The 25523-nt window shown below is 41.1% G+C and overlaps 1 protein-coding gene and 1 non-coding gene across 2 annotated transcripts in view; both read left to right on the top strand.

Moving 5' to 3' along the window:
* The first annotated feature begins 8314 nt into the window (after positions 1–8314).
* LOC113881987 lies at positions 8315–8421 on the top strand. Its single transcript, XR_003508246.1, has one exon. It is a non-coding gene; the product is annotated as a U6 spliceosomal RNA (small nuclear RNA).
* Positions 8422–19368: 10947 nt separating this feature from the next.
* COBLL1 (cordon-bleu WH2 repeat protein like 1) overlaps positions 19369–25523 on the top strand; it is a 168812-nt gene continuing 162657 nt past the window's right edge. Inside the window, exon 1 of the mRNA XM_027559078.1 lies at positions 19369–19717. Coding sequence (XP_027414879.1) covers positions 19653–19717 — 65 coding nt within the window. The 5' untranslated portion in view covers positions 19369–19652. The remainder of the gene's footprint in view (positions 19718–25523) is intronic.

Here is a 25523-nt window from a genome sequence, read left to right on the forward strand (position 1 = left end):
GGAGATCAGCTCTGGGTGTTCATTGGAAGGACTGATGCTAAAGCTGAAACTCCAATACTTTGTCCACCTCATGCAAAAAGTCCCTGATGCTGGGAGGGATTGGGGGCAGGAGGAGAAGGGGCGACAGAGGATGAGATGGCTGGATGGCATCACTGACTCAATGGACAAGTTTGAGTAAACTCTGGGAGTTGGTGATGGACAAGGAGGCCTAACATGCTGTGATTCACAGGGTTGCAAAGAGTCGGACACGAGTGAGTGACTGAACTGAACTGAAATCATTATTGTGGGCTTCCCAAGTGGTTCAGTGATAAAGAATCCACCTGCCAATGTAGGAGACACAGATTCAATTCTTGGGTTGGGAAGATCCTCTGGAGAAGGAAATGGCAACCCTCAACCCACTCCAGTATTCTTGCCTGGGAAATCTCATGGACAGAGGAGCCTAATGGGCTACAGTCCATGAGGCTGCAATAAACAACAACAAAATCATTATTGTAGGTGTTTATCAAATATTGCTTGTATAATTTGTTTAGGTTTGGATATTAATTTTGTTAATATAGTTTTATTAAATATCTCAATAGCAAATGTAAATAAATGTAAGTAAATACTAAATATGTAATGCTAAATAGTAAATATATAATACTTAAATGTATAAATAACATGAAATGTACAAATTAAACAAAATATATAATGCTAAATAATAATTAACATTCAAATAGTTATCATATTCTCACTATCCAGCTGTTGTTTTAACAGCTTCTCAGTCTATCCACATTTACTAACCAAAATCCCCTGAATGTAGTAGATACTTATCATTTCTTATTTAGGAGCTTTAGTAAATTTGAGTTAAGATCATTATAGGGAAATATTGTTCATCTAAATGTGCTCTCTACCTATATGACAAAGAGGAACCCCTTCTTAAGGGATTTCAAAATATCCAGCTGATTTTGAGATAGATTTTAATGTTTAAATCATTTTATTTGTATATTGCACTCTTCTTATAAAATAATACTTTTGGCTAATGCCATCCTGGCATGACTATTTTTATAAGAGAAATTTTAAGGCCCTTCCATTTTTACCTCATTTTGTTATTTTTACAGTGATTTTAATATTATTAGTTAGAATAATCTTAACGTAATGGTTTTTTCCTGTGGTCATGTATGGATGTGAGAGTTGGACTGTGAAGAAGGCTGAGCGCCGAAGAATTGATGCTTTTGAACTGTGGTGTTGGAGAAGACTCTTGAGAGTCCCTTGGGCTGCAAAGAGATCCAACCAGTCCATTCTGAAGGAGATCAGCCCTGGGATTTCTTTGGAAGGAATGATGCTAAAGCTGAAACTCCAGTACTTTGGCCACCTCATATGAAGAGTTGACTCATTGGAAAAGACTCTGATGCTGGGAGGGATTGGGGGCAAGAGGCGAAGGGGACGACAGAGGATGAGATGGCTGGATGGCATCACTAACTCAATGGACATGAGTCTCAGTGAACTCCGGGAGTTGGTGATGGACAGGGAGGCCTGGCGTGCTGCGATTCTTGGGGTCGCAAAGAGTCGGACATGACTGAGCGACTGATCTGATCTGAATGTTAAAATAACTGTAAATAATGTTATATACCTTAAGTAATTTAAGTAGCTCCTTGTATTAAGGTAGCTGATGTACTGTGTTTACTGAAATGTGGAGACTCAGTTACTACTCCTCCACTAATTTGTGTGTCCTTGGGGTGATCCTGCAATAAAATTGAGGTGCATTTTATTCATCTTTAAAATAATAATAATTATGCCTTCTCTTTGCCTCATAAGCATGTTTCAAGAATTAATTGCATCTTTAAAATATATAGAGCACTTTATCACCTTGTAAGTCGTGATATAACACAAGTAAGTGATATAACAAATATCAAATGTATTTTTATATTAGTACAAGATTTTCTTTCTTTGTGACTTGCTAAAAGGTACCATGTGTGGTAATTTGGATTCTTAATAAACTCTGTTTTATAAAATTTTAAGATCTTTTATTTATTTTTTATTGAAGTATAGTGCTGTACAATATTAAGTTACAGGTGTACAATGTAGTAATTCACAATTTTTAAAGATTGTACTGCATTTAGAGTTAGTATAAAATATTGGCTGTTTTGTATTAATATATATTCCCTGTATCACATAATAGGCTTCCCTGCTGGTGGGCTGCTGTCTATGGGGTCGCACAGAGTCAGACACTACTGAAGCGACTTAGCAGCAGCAGCAGCAGCAGCTATTGTATAATATATCCTTGTAGCTTATTTTATACCTAATAATTTGTGCCTCTTACTCCTATATTGTAGGAGTATTTTAATACTCCCTACCCCTATAGATGGGGAAACAGTGGAAACAGTGTCAGACTTTATTTTTTGGGGCTCCAAAATCACTGCAGATGGTGACTGCAGCCATGAAATTAAAAGACGCTTACTCCTTGGAAGAAAAGTTATGACTAACCTAGAAAGCATATTAAAAAGCAGAGACATTACTTTGCCAACAAAGGTCCATCTAGTCAAGGCTATGGTTTTTCCTGTGGTCATGTATGGATGTGAGAGTTGGACTGTGAAGAAGGCTGAGCGCCAAAGAATTGATGCTTTTGAACTGTGGTGTTGGAGAAGACTCTTGAGAGTCCCTTGGACTGCAAGGAGATCCAACCAGTCCATTTTAAAGGAGATCAGCCCTGGGATTTCTTTGGAAGGAATGATGCTAAAGCTGAAACTCCAGTACTTTGGCCACCTCATGCGAAGAGTTGACTCATTGGAAAAGACTCTGATGCTGGGAGGGATTAGGGGCAGGAGGAGAAGGGGACGACAGAGGATGAGATGGCTGGATGGCATCACCGACTTGATGGACGTGAGTTTGGGTGAACTCCAGGAGTTGGTGATGGACAGGGAGGCCTGGCGTGCTGTGATTCACGGGGTCGCAAAGAGTCGGACACAACTCAGTGACTGAACTGAACTGAGAGCTATATGATACAAAATTATTCTTAGTTTTTCATAGCTAAGGTTTCACTATAACTAAAAATTACTTTAATCATTGACTAGACATATTCAGAAACATGCTTAGAGGAATCGCTGCTATTCGGTTCTGGTTAACAGTGAGGACCATATACTCTTGTTTTAGAAAAAAAAAAAGAAACTCTGATTTTTAAATGTGAGCTCTTTACAAATTCTAAGAGAATAAAGTAATTCAGAATTTGGTTGCTAGAGTCAAGAGATTAGAAATTTTCCATTTTAAATGGTTGGTTATTTTCAATTTTTATAAAATTATGTTTATGACATATTGTTACTTTGTTTTTCTAAAACATTCTACTATAGAACTTAATTCTTTGGAAGAGTTTTCTGTAAACCTTTAATTTTTCAGATTCTATTCCTTCATCAGTGTATAGTTAACTGTATACCCTTTGAAAAGAATTATGGAATTCCCTGGCAGTCCAGTGGTTAGCAATCCACTGTAGGGGGCAAACGCTTCACACCTGGTTAGGGGACTAAGATTCTGCATGCATGGCATGGGCAAAAAAAAAGAAAAGAAAGAAATTAAGTTACCTCTGTGGGTAAGATTTCTGGATAAAACACAGGACACCCAGTTAAATCTGAAATTCAAATGGACAACAAATGATTATTTAGTATAATTAAATATTATATTGGACGTATTTATGCCAAAAATTACCTATTGTTCATCTGAAATTCAAATTTAACTGGACATCTGGTGAAATCTGACTACCCTATGTCTCAGGGTAGTCATTACATTTCTAATAAATGTAATGAATGGTTTGAGTAGACAATCTCCAAAGACTTGCTAAGATTTAACATTGTATGATCCTTGTTTATTACAGTTAGACTTTAAAAAATATTTATTCATAATTCAAACCTTGCAACATAGGGTATCATACTAATTTATCACCATCTTATTGATGAACAAACTTACAAAATTATTTTCTAAATTTTCCTTCAGATATGGGATTACAAACACCGACTAATAAATCTATGGTAATTATAAAATTACTAGCTTCACTGAATTGACTTGACTTTAAAGTGTGAATGGAAGGATTATATTACAAAACTACCATTCCTGTGTTTCACCAACTTACTCTTAAATTCCTCAACCTCGTCTAACATTCGGGGAAAAGAGAAAAGGTGAAATATTTCAGAATTAATTGGAAGGAAGCTCTTGGGTGTTGAAATAGTAATGATAGCAATAGCTCAGCCTGTTCTATAGCATTAACAGATTGCAAAATTTGTAATATGCATAAGAATCATGAGTGGAGCTATGAGGCAACACTTAATCCAAATCAAAATATATAGAGAGAAAAGTAGCTTTACATTTGCCAGGTGTAAAACTATGTTTTAGTGATATTCCAAATAAAAGGTCACTGATTATCATAAATAGTTCCTATATATCAGGGAATGAAGAGGTTAAAACTGATACGATTGTACACAATCTTCATTAGCATCCTCAGAAAGAACATCTTAATCCCATTTTTATGTTTTTATCACCAAAATAACTGTATTTATTTAAAACATTCCCAGATCTCTGTATGAGAATATTTGTTCCTTTCTGAGCAAAGTCATCACTTTATTTAAACAGAAAATCATAAATATCTAGAAAATATATATTATTACCCCTGAAATTTACACAATAGCTCCTGTAACTATGTCATCATATAAAAACATACCAAATAAGAAAACCACTTTGTTCAAGTAGTCTTATTTTCCACCTACTCGTCTTGCAATGTCTGATAACGCTATACCTTCAACACTGACCTAGAGTTCAGAGATGGGAAAAGATGTTCAACATGCTATTTACCTAATAACATTAATTTGCTGTGGTAGTACTTTTTTAAAGTGCTATACTTGCAGCAAAGTAGCCGTAGTGTCAATAAAAAATAAAAAAGTAGAAACCAGAAGGGGTAATTTTTGTTCCTAGTTGTGCCATTTCACTCGTACTGCAGTTTTGGGCCAGTCACTTGCTGCAGTTTCCAGAACTGTTAAGTGGGGAGAGCAGTGTCTGTCTCTGCAAATACTTGAAAGGCTTGACCCAGTCTCAGTAAACAAAAATGTTTCACATGGTGTTATAGTGCAAAGTCTTTTTATTAATCATCCACCTACAAAAATTCAATAGTTCTTGACAGTGAGTTTGATTGCTTAGCACAGAGACAAAAAGAACTTAGAGATCATGGAATATTTATAGACTCATTATAGAGATAAGGAAATTGAAAATTCCCTAGTTGAGTCACTTGATTAAGATCATCAAAAGCACAAAAAGCCAGAAGTCTCAGCTTGGAGCAGGAAGACTTCTGCTTCATAAAGGGAGCCTTAACCAAGACACAGATGACTCCCATTTGCAACATTCTTTAAGAAAAGGATCTTCATTACCTTCCCTGGATGCTGATTGTATCTTCACTGGTGGTTTTTCTCTACCAGGAACAGTAACTCTCCTCATGTCACCCTGATAGTGAATAGCCAGGCCAGGGACGTGAACTCAAATCTGCCTGGCTCCAGAGCCTGAGCCACTGTGGTAGTTAGTTAATCACACACATGCTCGCTCAGCCTCCCAAGAGCAAAGGCAGAGAAGGGGGTGGCAAGCCCTGCCAGAAGGAAATGTGCTGAGACTTGTTAGATTTTTAGGCCTGGAAAGCCAGAGTCAGTGGCTGCCTGGTTCAAAGTTGTACATTTTGATACATGGAAACTGACAAGCAGTTAAGAGTTTACCGAACTCTTTAAGATTTATAAAAGGAGAAGTGTAGTTCTCAGTTATAGTTGCAATTTAATAAGCAATATTAAAATGCTAAACACCAAGATTTTAATTGTATTATATCAAATAGATACTATTTGAATTGATTTTTCATTCTTAGCCTTTTGTTAAAAGAGAGGAAATAACCATTATTTGAATGGCTTTTAAATTTTAAATCACAAGGATATTTTTTAACACCACTGATACTTTAATGACCTAAAATGGAATATTCTCTTCCAAAGAGTAAGAAAATTTACTGCCAATCAGCAACAGATTACATAATAACCGAAATTCACTTTGACAAAAAGGCATCTTAAAAAGTGAAGGAGAAAGTGGGTTTTAGACAACATGGTGCTGACCTATCTAAATCTGTAGCTTAAAATTTGGATGGGTACTGAAAAGTTGGCCCTCCTGTATGTTCATTGTACTAAATATTTTATACATCCACATGCCCATGCTTGTTTCTCCAGGCCTTATCTTTATCCTAGAAAGTATGCATATTAATTAGAAAGTCTATGCCTAGAAATGTTTCTGATGATATAGACATATAGTGCCATTTATAAGAGACATGTGATATGCAATAAACAGGAGGCATATATTACAGTAACACTTGGTAACATGAATAGTTATATTACCACTTCATTTAGTTATGTCATTTATATCACATTATAAATTTCATGAGCATTCTTTACATATAAAAATAGCTATGATTACCATGGTTATCAAAAACTATATAGTAAAGCTTTTATTAAATTTAACTGACAAACACTCATGAAGCAATTTCAATGAACAAAATGAATCCTGTAAGTTTTGCAAAGACGGGCTTGATAAAGGACAGCAATGGTATGGACGTAACAAAAGCAGAAGATATTAAGAAGAGGTGACAAGAATATACAGAAGAACTATACAAAAAAGATTTTCACGATCAAGATAATCATGATGGTGTGATCACTCACCTAGAGCTAGACATCCTAGAATGTGAAGTCAAGTGGGCCTTAGAAAGCATTGCTACGAACAAAGCTAGTGGAGGTGATGGCATTCCAGTGGAGCTATTTCAAATCCTGAAAGATGATGCTGTGAAAGTGCTGCACTCAATATGCCAGCAAATTTGGAAAACTCAGCAATGGCCACAGGACTGGAAAAGGTCAGTTTTCATTCAAATCCCAAAGAAAGGCAATGCCAAAGAATGCTCAAACTACTGCACACTTGCACTCATCTCACACGCTAGTAAAGTAATGCTCAAAATTCTCCAAGCCAGGCTTCGGCAATATGTCAACCATGAACTTCCAGATGTTCCAGATGTTTCCAGAAAAACATCTATTTCTGCTTTTTTTACTATGCCAAAGCCTTTGACTGTGTGGATGACAATAAACTGTGGAAAATTTTGAAAGAGATGGGAATACCAGACCACCTGACCTGCCTCTTGAGAAATCTGTATGCAGGTCAGGAAGCAACAGTTAGAACTGGACATGGAACAACAGACTGGTTCCAAATAGGAAAAGGAGTACGTCAAGGCTGTATATTGTCACCCTGCTTATTTAACTTCTATGCAGAGTACATCATGAGAAACGCTGGGCTGGAAGAGGCACAGGCTGGAATCAAGATTGCTGGGAGAAATATCAATCACCTCAGATATGCAGATGACACCACCCTTATGGCAGAAAGTGAAGAGGAACTAAAAAGCCTCTTGATGAAATTGAAAGAGGAGAGTGAAAAAATTGGCTTAAAGCTCAACATTCAGAAAACGAAGATCATGGCATCTGGTCCCATCACTTCATGGGAAATAGATGGGGAAACAGTGGAAACAGTGTCAGACTTTATTTTTTGGGGCTCCAAAATCACTGCAGATGGTGATTGCAGTCATGAAATTAGAACATGCTTACTCCTTGGAAGGAAAGTTATGACCAACCTAGATAGCATATTCAAAAGCAGAGACATTACTTTGCCAACAAAGGTCCGTCTAGTCAAGGCTATGGTTTTTCCAGTGGTCATGTATGGATGTGAGAGTTGGACTGTGAAGAAAGCTGAACACTGAAGAATTGATGTTTTGAACTGTGGTGCTGGAGAAGACTCTTGAGAGTCCCTTGGACTGCAAGGAGATCCAACCAGTCCATTCTAAAGGAGATCAGTCCTGGGTGTTCTTTGGAAGGACTGATGCTAAAGCTGAAACTCCAGTACTTTGGCCACCTCATGCGAAGAGTTGACTCATTGGAAAAGACTCTGATGTTGGGAAGGATTGGGGGCAGGAGGAGAAGGGGACGACAAAGGATGAGATGGCTGGATGGCATCACCGACCCGATGGACATGAGTTTGGGTAAACTCCAGGAGTTGGTGATGGACAGGGAGGCCTGGTGTGCTGAATTCATGGGGTCGCAAAGAGTCAGATATGACTGAGTGACTGAACTGAACTGAACTGAACTGAGGTTTTGTAATTACATATATTAGACATTATACTAAACATGAAATCAATTAAAAGCTGTTAAAATATTTTCCTATGTATAACTTTGTCTTCAAAAAGAAAAAAGCTTTCCAATTAAAAACAAATCGAGAATTTTTCATGAAATAGTGATTTCTAGTGCTCGCTTCGGCAGTACCTATACTAAAATTGGAAAGATACAGAGAAGATTAGCATGGCCCCTGCACAAAAATGGCATGCAAATTTATGAAGCATTCCATATTTTCATTACCAATGGTATTTTTCATAGAATGAGACCAAAACATTTTACAATTTGTATGGAAACACAAAAGATCCCCCAAACCAAAGCAATCTTAAGAAAGAAAATTGGAGCTGGAGGAATCAACCTTCCTGACTTCAGATTATACTACAAATTTAGTCATCAAGACTCTATGGTACCAGCACAAAAGCAGAAATGTAGACCAATGGAACAAGATAGAAAGCCCAGAGAAAAGCCCACACATCTGTGGGCAGCTTATCTTTGACAAAGGAGGCAAGAATATATAATGGAGAAAAGACAGCCTCATTAACAAGTGGTGCTGGGAAAACTGGACAGCTACGTGTAAAAGAATGAAATTAGAACACTTCTTACGGAGAAGGCAATGGCACCCCACTCCATTACTCTTGCTTGGAAAATCCCATGGACGGAGGAGCCTGGTAGGCTGCAGTCCATGGGGTTACTAAAAGTCAGACATGACTGAGTGACTTCACTTTCACTTTTCCTTTTCATGCATTGGAGAAGGAAATGGCAACCCACTCCAGTGTTCTTGCCTGGAGAATCCCAGGGGTGGCAGAGCCTGGTGGGCTGTCGCCTATGGGGTCGCACAGAGTCAGACACGACTGAAGCGACTTAGCAGCAGCAGCAGCAGCATGGTGGCTCAGTGGTAAAGAATCCTCCTGCCAATGCAGGAGACATGGGTTTGATCCTTGGTTCGGGAAGACTGCCTAGAGTAGGAAATGGCAACTCACTCCAGTATTCTTGTCTGGGGAATCCCATGGCCAGAACAGCCTGGCAGGCTATAGTCCCTGGGGTTGCAAAAGAGTTGGACATAACTTAGAAACTAAAAACAAATATATTTCAGAATATAGCCACAATCCCAATTTTTAACTCCCTGATGTCATCAATAAACTCATACATAAATATCTAAATAAAACATTTGCTTGCTTGAGATTAAATAGCTTCTAGAAATATAAAGTCTGAAGTAAGAGTACATCATGAGAAATGCTGGGCTGAATGAAGCACAAGCTGGAATCAAGATTGCCAAGAGAAATATCAATAACCTCAGATAGGCAGATGACACCACCCTTAAGGCAGAAAGTGAAGAACTAAAGAGCTTCTTGATGACAATGAAAGAGGAGAGTGAAATGTTGGCTTAAAGCTCAACATTCAGAAAACTAAAATCATGGCATCCAGTCCCATCACTTCATGGCACATAGATGAGGAAACAGTGGAAACTGTGACAGGCTTTCTTTTCTTGGGCTCCAAAGTCACTGCAGATGGGGATTGCAGCCATGAAATTAAAAGACGCTTGCTCCTTGGAAGGAAAGTTATGACCAACATAGACAGCATAATAGAAAGCAGAGACATTACTTTGCTGACAAAGGTCTGTTTTGTTAAGGTTATGGTTTTTCCAGTAGTCATGTATGGATATGAGAGTTGGACTATAAGGAAAGCTAAGTGCCGAAGAATTGATGCTTTTGAACTGTGGTGTTAGAGAAGACTTTTGAAAGTCTCTTGGACTGCAAGGAGATCCAACCAGTCAATCCTAAAGGAGATCAGTCCTGAGTGTTCATTGGAAGGACTGATGTTGAAGCTGAAACTCCAATACTTTGGCCACCTGATGTGAAGAACTGATTCATTTGAAAAGACCCTGATGTTGGGAAAGATTGAGGGCGGGAGGAGAAGGGGATGACAGAAGATGAGATGGTTGAATGGCATCACTGACTCAATGGACATGGGTTTGGGTGAACTCCAGGAGTTGGTGATGGACTGCCAGGGAGTCCTGGTGTGCTGCAGTCCACGGGGTCACAAAGAGTTGGACACGAATGAGCGACCGAACTGAACTGAACTGAAGAGGTCCATTAAAATTGAACACTACCTTGCAACATCTCTGATCTTGCTATGTAAACCACAGACACATACACACACACACACAATTCTGGAAGACATAAAATAATCTTTTTCTTATTGTTGTAATATGCAAAAATGAAATGCGTAAGAAGATATTTACCACCTCAGAAATGTGATATTTCCATTTTAAGTAAATCTCTTCAATAGGACTTACAGCAGTACAAAAACCATGTCTCCTGCATTGACAGGCAGTTTCTTTACCACTGAGCCAACAGGGAAGCCCTGAACAAGAGCACACCTAAATATTAAGAAAACTATCATTGTTCCAAATAATTCATAAAATATTTAGGAGGAGACACAGGTTAAATCTCTGGGTCTGGAAGATTCTGTGTAGAAGGAAATGGCAACCCACTCCAACATTCTTGTCTGGAAATCCCATGGACAGAGGAGCCTGTCCATGAGTTTGAGATTATTTAGACATACCCCTAAAATATTTAGACATACCCCAATTTCATTTTCTAACATGTTTTGCATTGCCCAGTTGAACCAGTATATGTCTTTTTATGTAAGCATATACATATTTATTTAGTATTAAACCTCTTTCCCTTTTAATATTCTCCAGCACAAATCTGAGGTCTAGATTATCATTCAGAGATATGTAGCTAAATAGACTTTCTCTCTAGGAGATACCACTTGTCCAAGGTAAGGAGCAGTGGCTGCGCTTTGCTAGAGCAGCCGTGAAGAGATACCCCATGTCCAAGGTAAGAGAAACCCAAGTAAGACGGTAGGTGTTGCAAGAGGGCATCAGAGGGCAGACACACTGAAAGCATACTCACAGAAAACTAGTCAATCTAATCACACTAGGACCACAGCCCTGTCTAACTCAATGAAACTAAGCCATGCCCGTGGGGCCACCCAAGACGGGCGGGTCATGGTGGAGAGGTCTGACAGAATGTGGTCCACTGGAGAAGGGAATGGCAAACCACTTCAGTATTCTTGCCTTGAGAACCCCATGAACAGGATGAAAAGGCAAAATGATAGGAAACTGAAAGAGGAACTCCCCAGGTCGGTAGGTGCCCAATATGCTACTGGAGATCAGTGGAGAAATAACTCAAGAAAGAATGAAGGGATGGAGCCAAAGCAAAAACAATACCCAGCTGTGGATGTGACTGGTGATAGAAGCAAGGTCTGATGCTGTAAAGAGCAATACTGCATAGGAACCTGGAATGTCAGGTCCATGAATCAAGGCAAATTGGAAGTGGTCAAACAAGAGATGGCAAGAGTGAATGTCGACATCAGCAAACTAAAATGGACTGGAATGGGTGAATTTAACTCAGATGACCATTATATCTACTACTGTGGGCAGGAATCCCTCAGAAGAAATGGGGTAGCCATTATGGTCAACAAAACAGTTCGAAATGCAGTACTTGGATGCAATCTCAAAAATGACAGAATGATCTCTGTTCGTTTCCAAGGCAAATCATTCAATATCACAGTAATCCAAGTCTATGCCCCAACCAGTAATGCTGAAGAAGCTGAAGTTGAACGGTTCTATGAAGACCTACAAGACCTTTTAGAACTAACACCCAAAAAAGATGTCCTTTTCATGATAGGGGACTGGAATGCAAAAGTAGGAAGTCAAGAAACACCTGGAGTAACAGGCAAATTTGGCCTTGGATACACAATGAAGCAGGGCAAATACTAATAGAGTTTTGCCAAGAAAATGCAGGGGTCATAGCAAACACCCTCTTCCAACAACACAAGAGAAGACTCTACACTTGGACATCACCAGATGGTCAACACCAAAATCAGATTGATTATATTCTTCGCAGCCAAAGATGGAGAAGCTCTATACAGTCAGCAAAAACAAGACCAGGAGCTGACTGTGGCTCAGATCATAAACTCCTTATTGCCAAATTCAGACTTAAATTGAAGAAAGTAGGGAAAACCACTAGACCATTCATGTATGACTTAAATCAAATCCCTTATGATTATACAGTGGAAGTGAGAAATAGATTTAAGGGCCTAGATCTGATAGATAGAGTGCCTGATGAACTATGGACTGAGGTTCCTGACATTGTACAGGAGACAGGGATCAAGACCATCCCCATGGAAAATAAATGCAAAAAAGCAAAATGGCTGCCTGAGGAGGCCTTACAAGTAGCTGTGAAAAGAAGAGAAGCGAAAAGCAAGGAGAAAAGGAAAGATATAAGCATCTGAATGCAGAGTTCCAAAGCATAGCAAGAAGAGATAAGAAAGCCTTCCTCAGTGATCAATGCAAAGAAATAGAGGAAAACAACAGAATGGGAAAGACTAGAGATCTCTTTAAGAAAATTAGAGATACCAAGGGAACATTTCATGCAAAGATGGGCTCGATAAAGGACAGAAATAGTATGGACCTAACAGAAGCAGAAGATATTAAGAAGAGATGGCAGAATACACAAAAGAACTATACAAAAAAGATCTTCACAATCCAGATAATCACGGTGGTGTGATCACTCACCTAGAGCCAGACATCCTAGAATGTGAAGTCAAGTGGGCCTTAGAAAGCATCACTATGAACAAAGCTAGTGGAGGTGATGGCATTCCAGTGGAGCTATTCCAAATCCTGAAAGATGATGCTGTGAAAGTGCTGTACTCAATATGCCAGCAAATTTGGAAAACTCAGCAGTGGCCACAGGACTGGAAAAGGTCAGTTTTCATTCCAATCCCAAAGAAAAGCAATGCCAAAGAATGCTCAAACTACCACACAATTGCACTCATCTCACACACTAGTAAAGTAATGCTCAAAATTCTCCAAGCCAGGCTTCGACATTACGTGAACCATGAACTTCCAGTTGTTCAAGCTAGTTTTAGAAAAGGCAGAGGAACCAGAGACCAAATTGCCAAAATCCGCTGGATCATGGAAAACTTATATGCAGAGTACATCATGAGAAATGCTGGACTGGAAGAAACACAAGCTGGAATCAAGATTGCCAGGAGAAATATCAATAACCTCAGATATGCAGATGACACCACCCTTATGGCAGAAAGTGAAGAGGAACTAAAAAGCTTCTTGATGAAAGTGAAAGTGGAGAGTGAAAAAGTTGGCTTAAAGCTCAACATTCAGAAAACGAAGATTATGGCATCCGGTCCCATCACTTCATGGGAAATAGATGGGGAAACAGTGGAAACAGTGTCAGACTTGATTTTTCTGGGCTCCAAAATCACTACAGATGGTGAGTGCAGGCATGAAATTGAAAGACGCTTACTCCTTGAAAGGAAAGTTATGACCAACCTAAATAGCATATTCAAAAGCAGAGACATTACTTTGCCAACAAAGGTTTGTCTAGTCAAGGCTATGGTTTTTCCTGTGGTCATGTATGGATGTGAGAGTTGGACTGTAAAGAAGGCTGAGCGCTGAAGAATTGATGCTTTTGAACTGTGGTGTTGGAGAAGACTCTTGAGAGTCCCTTGGACTGCAAGGAGATCCAACCAGTCCATTGTGAAGGAGATCAGCCCTGGGATTTCTTTGGAGGGAATGATGCTGAAGCTGAAACTCCAGTACTTTGGCCACCTCATGCGAAGAATTGACTCATTGGAAAAGACTCTGATGCTGGGAGGGATTGGGGGCAAGAGGAGAAGGGGACGACAGAGGATGAGATGGCTGGATGGCATCACTGACTTGATGGACGTTGAGTCTGAGTGAACTCCGGGAATTGGTGATGGACAGGGAGGCCTGGCGTGCTGTGATTCATGGGGTGGCAGAGTCGGACACAACTGAGCAACTGATCTTCCAGAAAAACATCTATTTCTGCTTTATTGACTATGCCAAAGCCTTTGACTTTGTGGATGACAATAAACTGTGGAAAATTCTGAAAGAGATGGGAATACCAAACCACCTGATCTGCCTCTTGAGAAATTTGTATGCAAGTCAGGAAGCAACAGTTAGAACTGGACATGGAACAACAGACTGGTTCCAAATAGGAAAAGGAGTTCGTCAAGGCTGTATATTGTCACCCTGCTTATTTAACTTCTATGCAGAGTACATCATGAGAAATGCTGGGCTGCAAGAAGCACAAGCTGGAATCAAGATTGCTGATTGAAATATCAATCACCTCAGATATGCAGATGACACCACCCTTATGGCAGAAAGTGAAGAGGAACTAAAAAGCCTCTTGATGAAGGTGAAAGAGGAGAGTGAAAAAGTTGGCTTAAAACTCAACATTCAGAAAATGAAGATCATGGCATCTGGTCCCATCACTTCATGGGAAATAGATGGGGAAACAGTGTCAGACTTTATTTTTTTGGGTTCCAAAATCACTGCAGATGGTGACTGCAGCTATGAAATTAAAAGACGCTTACTCCTTGGAAAGAAAGTTATGACCAACCTAGATAGCATATTGAAAAGCAGAGACATTACTTTGCCAACAAAGGTTCGTCTAGTGAAGGCTATTGTTTTTCCAGTGGTCATGTATGGATGTGAGAGTTGGACTGTGAAGAAGGCTGAGAGCCGAAGAATTGATGCTTTTGAACTGTGGTGTTGGAGAAGACTCTTGAGAGTCCCTTGGACTGCAAGGAGATCCAACCAGTCCATTCTGAAGGAGATCAGCCCTGGGATTTCTTTGGAGGGAATGATGCTAAAGCTGAAACTCCAGTACTTTGGCCACCTCATGCGAAGAGTTGACTCATTGGAAAAGACCCTGATGCTGGGAGGGCCTGGGGGCTGGAGGAGAAGGGGACGACAGAGGATGAGACGGCTGGATGGCATCACTGACTCAATGGACGTGAGTCTGAGTGAGCTCCAGGAGTCGGTGATGGACAGGGAGGCCTGGTGTTCTGAATTCATGGGGTTGCAAAGAGTCAGACACGACTGAGCGACTGAACTGCTGCTGCTGTTGCTGCTAAGTCGCTTCAGTCGTGTCTGACTCTGTTCGACCCCAGAGACGGCAGCCACCAGGCTCCCCTGTCCCTGGAATTCTCCAGGCAAGAACACTGGAGTGGGTTTCCATTTCCTTCTCCAAAACATGAAAGTGAAAAGTGAAAGTGAAGGCGCTCAGTCCTGTCTGACTCTTTGAGACCCCATGGACTGCAGCCTACCAGGGTCCTCCGTCCATGGGATTTTCCAGGCAAGAGTACTGGAGTGGGTTATCATTGCCTTCTCTGAGTGACTGAACTGAACTGAACTGAGAATTTCTCTCTAGCTAGTATTTTGAAATTACGTCCATGCAGAGAATAAATCTTCTCTCTCTAATAGAACAAACTCAACTTTTATCTGTTCCTTTTTAAATAATCCACTAGACCCTTTGAATTGGAAAGACCTTCCCTGACTTGAGGTCCCACTTACCTCTTACAAGTAACCTAGAAGTGGAGTTTTTAAGGATTCCCTTACTCCTTAATAGGGCGTTCCTGGTAGCGCAGCTGGTAAAGAATCCGCCTGCAATGCAGGAGACCTGGGTTGGATTCCTGGGTCAGAAAGATCTACTGGAGAGGGATAGGCTACCCATTCCAATATTCCTGGGCTTCCCTTGTGGCTCAGCTGGTAAAGAATCTGCCTGCAATGGGGGAGACCTGGGTTCGATCTCTGGGTTGGGAAGATCCCTAGAGAAGGGAATGGCTACCCACTCCAGTATTCTGGCCTGGAGAATTCCATGGAAAGAGTTCCATTCCTTTCATTTCTAAAAAGCAACAGTAAATAATGAAACATTTCAAATAAAGTTTCTGTGAGAAACATAAACACAAATAAAAAACACCTGCCATTTATTCTGGAATGTGAAAACTGACTGCTTGTAATAGCACTGTATTTGAATAAGTCATACTGTCACAGTGACCTTTACTGATATACTATTTCCCAATATAAAGCATCAATCCTGCTGCTTAAAAGATCTTTTTTTGTGTGCAAGACCTGCAGATCCATCAGGTAACAAAATAATGATTTGCTATCTGTATAGTCCATGCGGTTGCAGAGAGTCGGACATGACTGAGTGACTTTCACTTTCACTTTACTCCTTAATTCATTCCACAAATACATGCAGAGAACTTCCCATGTTCTGGGCTGTTCTTTCAGGACATAGAATAAGAGATGTCCCCCTAAACACTCTAATTGTGTTCTTCTGTAAATGAATGACTGAAACAAAGTGTCATGGGGCCTGGCCCCGCCTTTCAGAATCTAAAGGGGGCTAACCATGACTGGATCAAGAGGTCAAAGGAGATTTCCAAATAGAAATTGAGCAGAATCTTGGAAACTTGGACAATTTTGCAGTAGTTGATCACAACGAGAGGAAAGGATGCGGGGAGTAGGAATAATTTCCCACTATTATATATAAAGACTTATAGCAACTTTGTTTACTATTTTGCTAATGAACTATGTAACCAGCAGACTATAGGGGGAACAGTTTAGTGCCTACCACATGAGAACACCAAGTCTAGCCTATTAGGGGTTCTGAAAATGGTCAACTATATCTAAGGTAGTCTAAGGCATACTGGACAACAAATTGCTCCAATATTTTAGAAGCTTAAGCCAAAACAAGTTTATTTCTTGCTTTATGCAGATTCTGTTGTAGGTCCTGGGCTATCCAGGGCAGCTGTGCTCACGGTAATTAATAGGGCATCCCAGGGTCCTTCAGTCCTGTGCCACTTCCATCTTATTATAACCTTCCGTGATTGCAGCAGCAAGGGAAGGGAACCTAGAGAACCAAGCGCTAGCCTGTCAATGAGTCTACCAGGAAATGAAACATTACATGTCTGTTCACATTTACTGACAAGTTACATCACCATACCTAATTTCAGTGGGGTGGAGAGTATAATCCTCCCCTATACCTAAACCCAGAAAGAGGACAGGAAAAATTGGCAAGCACTCAAAATGCCTTCAGCAGTCATGAAATGTTATGGTAACGTTTTATGGTTCAGATTAGATTAATGGAGTTAATGCAGTTAGCAGCTGCTGCTGCTAAGTTGCTTCAGTCGTGTCCAACTCTGTGCGACCCCATAGACGGCAGCCCACTAGGCTCCTCTGTCCCTGGGATTCTCCAAGCAAGAATACTGGAGTGGGTTGCCATTTCCTTCTCCAATGCATGAAAGTGAAAAGTGAAAATGAAGTCGCTCAGTCATGTCTGAGTTTTAGCGACCCCATGGACTACAGCCTACCAGGCTCCTCCATCCATGGGCTTTTCCAGGCAAGAATACTGGACAGGGTTGCCATTGCCTTCTCCGAAGGTTGAAACTAACTAAAGTTTATTCTTCATCTAGCGATTGAAAGTTACATATCTGATTCATGAAACTGTTTAACCTGTGTCATTTAAAGACTAAAATTCAGATGGATTTAAACGGAGTGATTTGATTATTAATATCAAAGAAAATATTGAAAAGCAAATTTTTCTGGTATGGTTCTGATATTGGAATCCACATAAGCTACTTTTTTCTCCTTTTTATACTCAGAGATAAACTGAAAGACATATATCACTCACAGGAGGGAATAAATATTAAATTAATGCCTCTCCATAGAGACAAAAGGCATACTACTAGATATTTAGTATGTTACTTAGTTTCAGCAATCTTTGTATCAGTCACTGTAGTTTCAGCTACAATGGGTATATAACTGAGAGAACACTTAGTCAAGCAGTGGTTCTAAGTATCAACCTAATTTTTACCACCTTCCAAATGTTATTGTGTCAATAGGGTGAAATAGCTAACAGATGTACTACACGATGCTAATACCACAGTACAGGCCTCATTTACGACCTTCTTTCACTTAACCTCTCTACTACAGTTGATGGAAATACTTTAAACTGTAAAGTTACTTTCTTAATTAATTCACATTATTTTTCGGAATGCAAACTTTCTTTCGGGCCCATCAGAAATGGCTTGCGCCTTACAAAACCTGGCAGGCACATATAGTAGCACACAGGATTTACCAATACTTGTTTGTCAGGTGTAAAGAATCCCGTAAAGAGCATGCACGTGGGAACTAAAACATACACAAGTACATGGTTGTGCCTATGTGAGTCCTTTCTTCCCGTAAAACTTTGAAGAGGTGAATAAAACCTTCATTCCATTGTTAGTTTATAGATCGTTATTAGACATAATATTGTCTGGTCCTCATGTCACAGCTGTTAAAAGCTTAAAAATTAAAAAAAAGAAGGGAAAAAAATGCCTCTGAAGACAGGACAAGCTTAAACCTGCCACCAATTAGAAAGATCACAGTGTCACAGGTATGCTTTTAACAGGATAGCAACCTCAGAGGTCAAGTTGGGGGGAGGGGAAGAAAGCGCCCTGGACAGAGGTCAGCGCAGGGAGGGCAAGCTGCAGGCCCCAGCGTGAGGGTTTCTCCCGGTACTTCCGCAGCGCCCAGGTCCTCCGCTCCGGTCCTCGCAAGGGGGTACGCTCCTTTCCTCCCCACCTGTCCGGCTGGGCTTCCCGAAGCGATGCCCTAGCGGTGGGAGTGAGAACACGCCGGGCGGGAGCCTCCTTTCGGTTCGGCTCCCCGAGCTGGACCCCGAAACCCCAGGGGAAGGAAACTACTATTCAGTGCTCTCCCATCCCCGCCCCGTTCCTCTCTCCGGCTCGCTGCCTGTCTCGCTTTGATGCCGCCGAGCCCCATCGCCACTTCTGGGCGGCCGTCAAGCGGAGGCGGCTGCGAGCTCCCGGGCTCCAGGGACGGAGATGGGGCAGGGTGAGTGAGCCGGCCCGGCGAGAGGCTCCGCACCGCCCCGCACCCGCCCACGGGCAGAAGAGGCGCTGTCTGGCCCGCCCGCGCGGGGCAGAGTCTGGGAGAGGCTTGCCGCTCTCTTCCTCCCAGTCCCGGCTGGCAGCCGAACGCGAGAGCGCCGGCCGAGGGAGGGAAGAGTGGGAGAGGAAGCCGCGGGAGAGAACAGGGAGCCACTGTGTCCTTTTGAAAAGAAAGTAGGAACCCTGGGTGGGAAAAAACAAAGGCGCCCTCCCAACTTTTCTTCGCGGAAAGTTTTCCCAGGGCGTTTTGTTTGTGCGAACTCGGCCGGCGGAGCCCGGGATCGCGCTGCCGGCGTGGCGGCTGTGCCTATGCGCCTCGCCCCGCTCCTCCTCCTTCCAGCCTGGGCAGCTCCGCTCCCTCCCCGAGAGGCGCCAAATGGCTACCCGGTAACCTCGCGGGGCGGGGGCTGCAGCGCCGCCTCCTGCCGCCACCGCTCCGGGCGGCCGCTAGACCAGGCGGCAGCGCTGCCCGCGGGCGGGGAGCCGGGCCCGCAGGTGGAAGCGCACCCTGGAGGCGGGCGGGCGGGTCCCGGGCTGGGGGCGGCTCGGGCGGGCTCTAGTGCGGCCAGCCCCGCTTGGGCCTCGGGTAAACGTGCGTCCCGCCCTGACCCGCCGGCCTCTCCCACTCCAGCAGTGACGCGCCGCCTCGAAGCCAGAGCCCGCGCAGCGCCCCGCAAGGCGATGGACGGCCGAGCCCCGCGCGTGCAGGACGCTCCGGCGGCACTCCTGCCGGCCGCACCCGCAGGGTAAGCTTCGAGCGCCGCGCCGCCGCTCACCCGGGAGGTCGAGAGCTGCCGGGCCTTCATCCGTCACCTGGCTGGCAGCTCGCCGCCCCGTCGGCGGCCGAATTCACCAGCCGCGGGACACGCGGCCGACGGGGCTGCTTCCTCCCGGCCTCTTCGGAGGCCGCCCCAGGGTGGGGGCTCGGTAGCTTTTGATTGCTTTCCTACCCGGGCTGCTCTGAGTTGCTAAAGGGCAGCTAAATGCCAAGAATTGGGTAAGGACTCCGGGAGCAAAAATGGTAACAAAGGGCTCCTTGTTGGGGCTCTGGGAGACCGGCGGACGGTACCTGTAAGTGAGCTCCTGAGAAAGGGAAAAAAGTTTCCTTGGCCGAGGGCTGAGGCTCAGCAGGTGAGCCGTGTCAAGGTGACTGTAAGGAAGAGGTTTTCTGCGAGCGGGTGGAGGGCGACAGGACGGTGTGCCAGCTGTCAGCCCGCAATGACAGTTCCGGGACCCGGCCGGGTGCGCGCCTCTGATTGGGGGTATGTGTGTGCCTGTGGCCAATTGCCAGTGCCAAAGTCTAGCGCAGAGTCAGACCGCAGACAGGGTACATTTCTTTGTACCCTCACATGTTTAGGAGAGATTGGAATGGAAGGGGCTGTCACATGGTGAGTTAATATTCAGTGGAGCACGTCTTCCTGCCAGATATGCTAATAATCACCTTGCTAAGCGTTTGGGTAAACAGTAATGAGAACAGGTAGTTCTGCAAGAGGTGGGGAGAACCTGAGAATAACCTTCGTCTTGGTAAACAGTGAAGGCTTAACATGGGCGCTAGTTGAACTTCTGAAGTGGGAAATCCCTTTGGGAAAGTGTAACATTTTCCTTCAAATGTTCCCCCAATTCAGTTTCTTTTCCGATAGTTAATCGGAACACAGCAGTGCTCTCAAGAGACCATGAACATTCAGAAAAGAATCGGGAAGGAAAAGTCTGTTTTATAGCTAATGAATGAGAGTTGTACAGTTTTCTTGATTTGAGAGTAGAAAAATCATTTTTACCCCGGAACATGACACACGTTTCCTTAGAAGCAAGTCACAGCATGTTTATTCATCAGAGACCATTCGAACATTGGCAGTTGTCTAGAGGAAACATGGAAAAGTCTCAAAGCAGCATGACTAATATAAAAGATATTTAGTATAATGCTTACGTAGAGGAAACATGCAGTGTATGAATTAATTCTTTTTCTTTCAATTAGTTATCTTCTCCCCTCTGCAAACAGCTGTATTTCTGTTGACTTCCGTTCCTATTCTTTACCCAGTTTTTTCATTATTTAGATATGATCATATATATTATCACATTAGGATGTATGGGGAAAGAAGTACCTTGGCAGGAAGATATTAATCATAAAAGCATGAACGTCTAAAGGCAGCTGCGGGAATACTGAAATGTATTCAGGTTACCTCAAAATAAAATAGTATTAAATTGGTGAATTTGAAAGTAGATTAGATTAAGGTACTATTTGGGCTTCCTCCATGGCTCAGTGGTAAAGAATCTGCCTGCAATGTAGGAGACAGGAGTGGAGGGTTGGATCCCTGACTGGGGAAGCTCCCCTGGATGAGGAAATGGCAACTCACTCCAATATTCTTGCCTGGAAAATCCCAGGGACAGAGGAGCTTGACGGGCTACAGTCCATAGGGTTGCAGAGAGTCTGACATTACTGAGCACACACACAGATACTATTAAAAAAAAAAAGAAAGAACCCAGCATATGCATGTACACAAAATAACACTAGTATACTTTTATGGGTGTTCAGAAGTCAAATAATTCTGTGAGTAAAATAGGCGAGGTCAGATGCCTCTGACATAAAGGAAATGAGAAGAGCTTTCTAATGATAAGCATGACTGTAGTAGGACACGTCAGATTTTACTTTTGAGGATTTAAAGGTTAAACTGAAATTCTGTGCTACAAAAGAATGTATAAAATTGCTTTATCTAACTTCTCAAATATGAAGAAAATACATTTTAGAAAATTTGTCCTGACCTCTCCAAATTTAAAAAGAGATAAGTTGAAAAATGCTTCAACATCTAAAATAGCATCCCCTCCCCCATATCATTTTACTCTGTATTATTTGGAGACGTTAACAATATTTGAAAGGTATAAATGTTAACCAAAAAAATTACTTCTCTGCTTTCACTTGTCTATCTTGTCCCTGGGTGTATTCCAAGTGCCTTTTATATAGTATTTGTTGAATATTCATTATTCAATATTACTTTTGTTCTTTTTTCTCAAAACCCTAATACATTAAAAAGGTTTTAATTCTGAGGGGAAAAAAGGAATTATCAAAGAGATGGACAATTCTTTGGGAAGTGGTAGGGCCAATCTATATGTTATAATAAAATGTTAGGTTTGGAAAGTACATTCTTTACTAATCATGATTCATGACTCCAATAACTTATGAGGCCTAGCTTAGTCCTTATTCTTGAATATTGCTGCTCTAAAGGATGCTTCTGTATGTACTTTTCCAAGTTTTAGATCCTTGTAACATGTCATTTTAAAGAAATTTAATGCAATTCCTTATTTTACAAATGAGAATCTGAAGCACAGAGACAGTGATTTTCGAAGGCCTAGAGCAAATTAATGGCAAAACCTGAAGAAAAACCCAGGGTGTTAGTCGCCTAGTTCATTGCATTAATTGCTTTTAATCTTTTTCAGATCACAATATGATAACATATCAGCTGGATACATTATCTTTAGAGCTACTAGTGCTGGTGATTTTACTTGCCAAAGTAGATAGATATTTTTAACTCTTTGAAATTTAAATGTCAAAAGTTGACCTTGCTTTGAGGGACCTTATTGGTGTTTTGATTCTGAAACAAATTTTCAGGCATGGCACATTTGCATATTTCTTTATCGTCTTGCAGCATTGGAACTATGGAACTAATTGAAGGCATAGTAAAAAAAACTAAGAAGAAATGATTTAGCAGCTGCTTCCTTTAGTTTTTATTTGGAGGCTTTGGTTCGAAAGTTTTACTTTTGATTGTTTAAACAGGTCTTGTTAGCTAACATGTATTGACTACTTAGAAGCTGAATGCCTTAGCAAAGGTTTCAACATAATCACCTGGGTATCTTTAAAATAGGTACACATGCTCTCACACTTCTGCCTATCCTAATTTTAAGTGGTCTAGGAGGGGAAGAGGACATGGGGAATTTTAAAATACTGCTAGGTGATTCTAATATGCAACCAGATCTGAGAATCACTGATTAAGCAGGTATCACCAGCTGAGATAGAGATGAAGCCATAAATGGAATGGAGGCTGCTATTAATCATTTTTAGCGAACTCAAGACCCTAGAGTTCAGCTTTCTTTTTACCTTTTGAAAGATTCCATTTAGATGCTCTATAGTATTGTTTAATTTTTATTTTACTTTTTTACTCTTTGAGGAAGTATATTAACTCCATTTTATGATTTTGGAACTGGGGCTCAGATAACTTAATTAACATACACAAGGCTATACAATGCTAAGATATGCAAGAGTAATAAAAACAAGGTCTGATCCCCAAAACTATGCTCTTCATCCCTAGGCCTGTTACCCAGGATGTTTGCTACCCTGGATGATACTGAATGGATTATTTAAAGTGGCCTTATGCATACGTTGTCTTGATTCTTCTTAAAATTATGTTTGTAGTATCTTTAAAAAAAACAAAATCCTACAAAATTGAATGCATATGAAAAAAACCCAAAGCCTACCATTTAAAAGGAACTTAAATTTTTGGTTTATATCTTGAAAGTCATATTTCACATTTTCATGTGTTTGGGATGATTTATCTCATAGTAAACTGGCACCTTTCTTTTTGTCAGATGACAGATATGTCATAGCTGTACTTATTTTTGCTCTTAGGCAGCAATTAAATTTATTATAGCATAGTTTCAAATGTAGGATTTTTGACCAAATAAGAAAAATAAAAGTGTTTATTAAGACACTGCTAGACATTTTCTTCAAAGTCTATAATTTTCTCTGAATGTATTAGAGGGTAATTTAATACTGTTATCACTTAACCTAATTATTGAAATGCCAGTTGTATTTATATAATAGATTTCAAGCTTCATGTTATTGAGACAACTGCTCTAATGCAATTAATTAGTCAAAACTTGTAAGCCCTTATTTTATATAAAATACATTTTTCTGGGCACGGGGAGACTGGCTCCTGATCTAAAGAGTTTTACAAAAAAACTATTTGTAACTATGCAGGAAAAAAAAGAAAGTGCTGTTAGTGTAGAAGTGGTACTTTGATATTAACTTTAAAAGCATATGCTTAGGATTTAACATATAATGTCATGGTTCATTGGTCAGCAAACTTTGTTCAGAAGGTTGAAATGGGCTCTCTATCTGTTTGTATTATGTTTTCCTCCTTTTTTTTTTTTTTTTATTGTGGTGTAGTATACACAAAATTTACCATCTTAACCATTTATAAGTGTACAGTTCAGTATTGGGTACACTCATATTGTTGTGCAACTGTTATCACCGTCTGTCTCCAGAACTCTTTTCATCTTGCATAATAGAAACTCTGTACCCTTTGAACACTAACTCCCCATTTCTCTTCTCCCCACCACTCCTGACATCTGCTCTTCCGCTTTCTATCTGCATGATTTTGGACTACTCTGATTACCTCGCATCAGTGGAATCAGTCTTTTGTCTTTTTGTGACTGACTTAGTTCACTTATTATAGTATCCTCAAGATTCATCTATGTTGTATCCTATATCAGAATTTCCTTCCTTTTTGAGACTGAATAGCAATTTACTTTTATGCACTTATTTATCGATGGACACGGGTTGCTCCCCATGTTTTAGCTACTGTGTAGCTGTTAGGAACATGAGTGTTTAGCTATCTCTTTGGGACCCCTGCTTTCAGTTCTTCTGAAGCAGAATTACTAGATCTTATGGTCATCCTGGGCTTCCCAGGTGGCGCTAGTGGTAAAGAACCCTGCTGCCAATGCAGGAGACATAAGTGACGCAGATTCGATCTCTGGATTGGGAAGATCCCCTGGAGTAGAAAATGGCAACCCACTCCAGTATTCTTGCCTGGAGAATCACATGGACAGAGGAGCCTGGTGGGCTACTGTCTATTGGTTCTCAAAGAGCCAGACACGATTGAAGCGACTTAACACAGCACACACAGCATGGTCATCCTATTTTTAATTTTTTCAAGGACAGCTTTACTGTTTTCCGTAGCAGCTATACCATTTTGCATTTCCCAGAGCAGAGCACAAGGCTTTTGGTTTTTCTACATCCTTGCCAACACTTGTTATTTTATTTTTTTGAAAGCAACCATTCTGTTACGTGTGAGATGGTATCTCGTTGTAGTTTTGATTTGCTTTTCTCTAATGATATTGAGCATCATATCACATGCTTATTGGCCATTTGTATATCTTCTCTTGAGAAATGTCTATTAAAGCTTTTGCCTGTGTTTCATTTGGTTTGCTTCTTTTGGCTGTTGAGTTTCAGGAATTCTCCTCATAGTCCAGATGGTAATCCCTTATCCTCTACCTGTCTTTGTAAGGCTTTATTGGCACATGCCCATACCCACTCATTTGCATATCGTTTATGGCTGCTTTCATATTATAGCTGAGTAGTCCGGGCAGAGATATTATGATCTGTAAGCTAAAAATATTAGCCTTCTGTCCATGTACAGAAAAAGTTTGCTGATCCCATGGGCCAACTTATGAAATTGGTAAATGAAGTAGTGGTGATTCCAAATTTATTTACTTGGGAGGGAGGCATGTAAGTATTGAACTTATAAATTAGAACAAAATGATATTTGTTTGCATAAAGCAAGA

The sequence above is a fragment of the Bos indicus x Bos taurus genome, chromosome 2 (assembly GCF_003369695.1).
Source record: "Bos indicus x Bos taurus breed Angus x Brahman F1 hybrid chromosome 2, Bos_hybrid_MaternalHap_v2.0, whole genome shotgun sequence".
In the NCBI taxonomy this organism is placed as follows: Eukaryota; Metazoa; Chordata; class Mammalia; order Artiodactyla; family Bovidae; genus Bos; species Bos indicus x Bos taurus.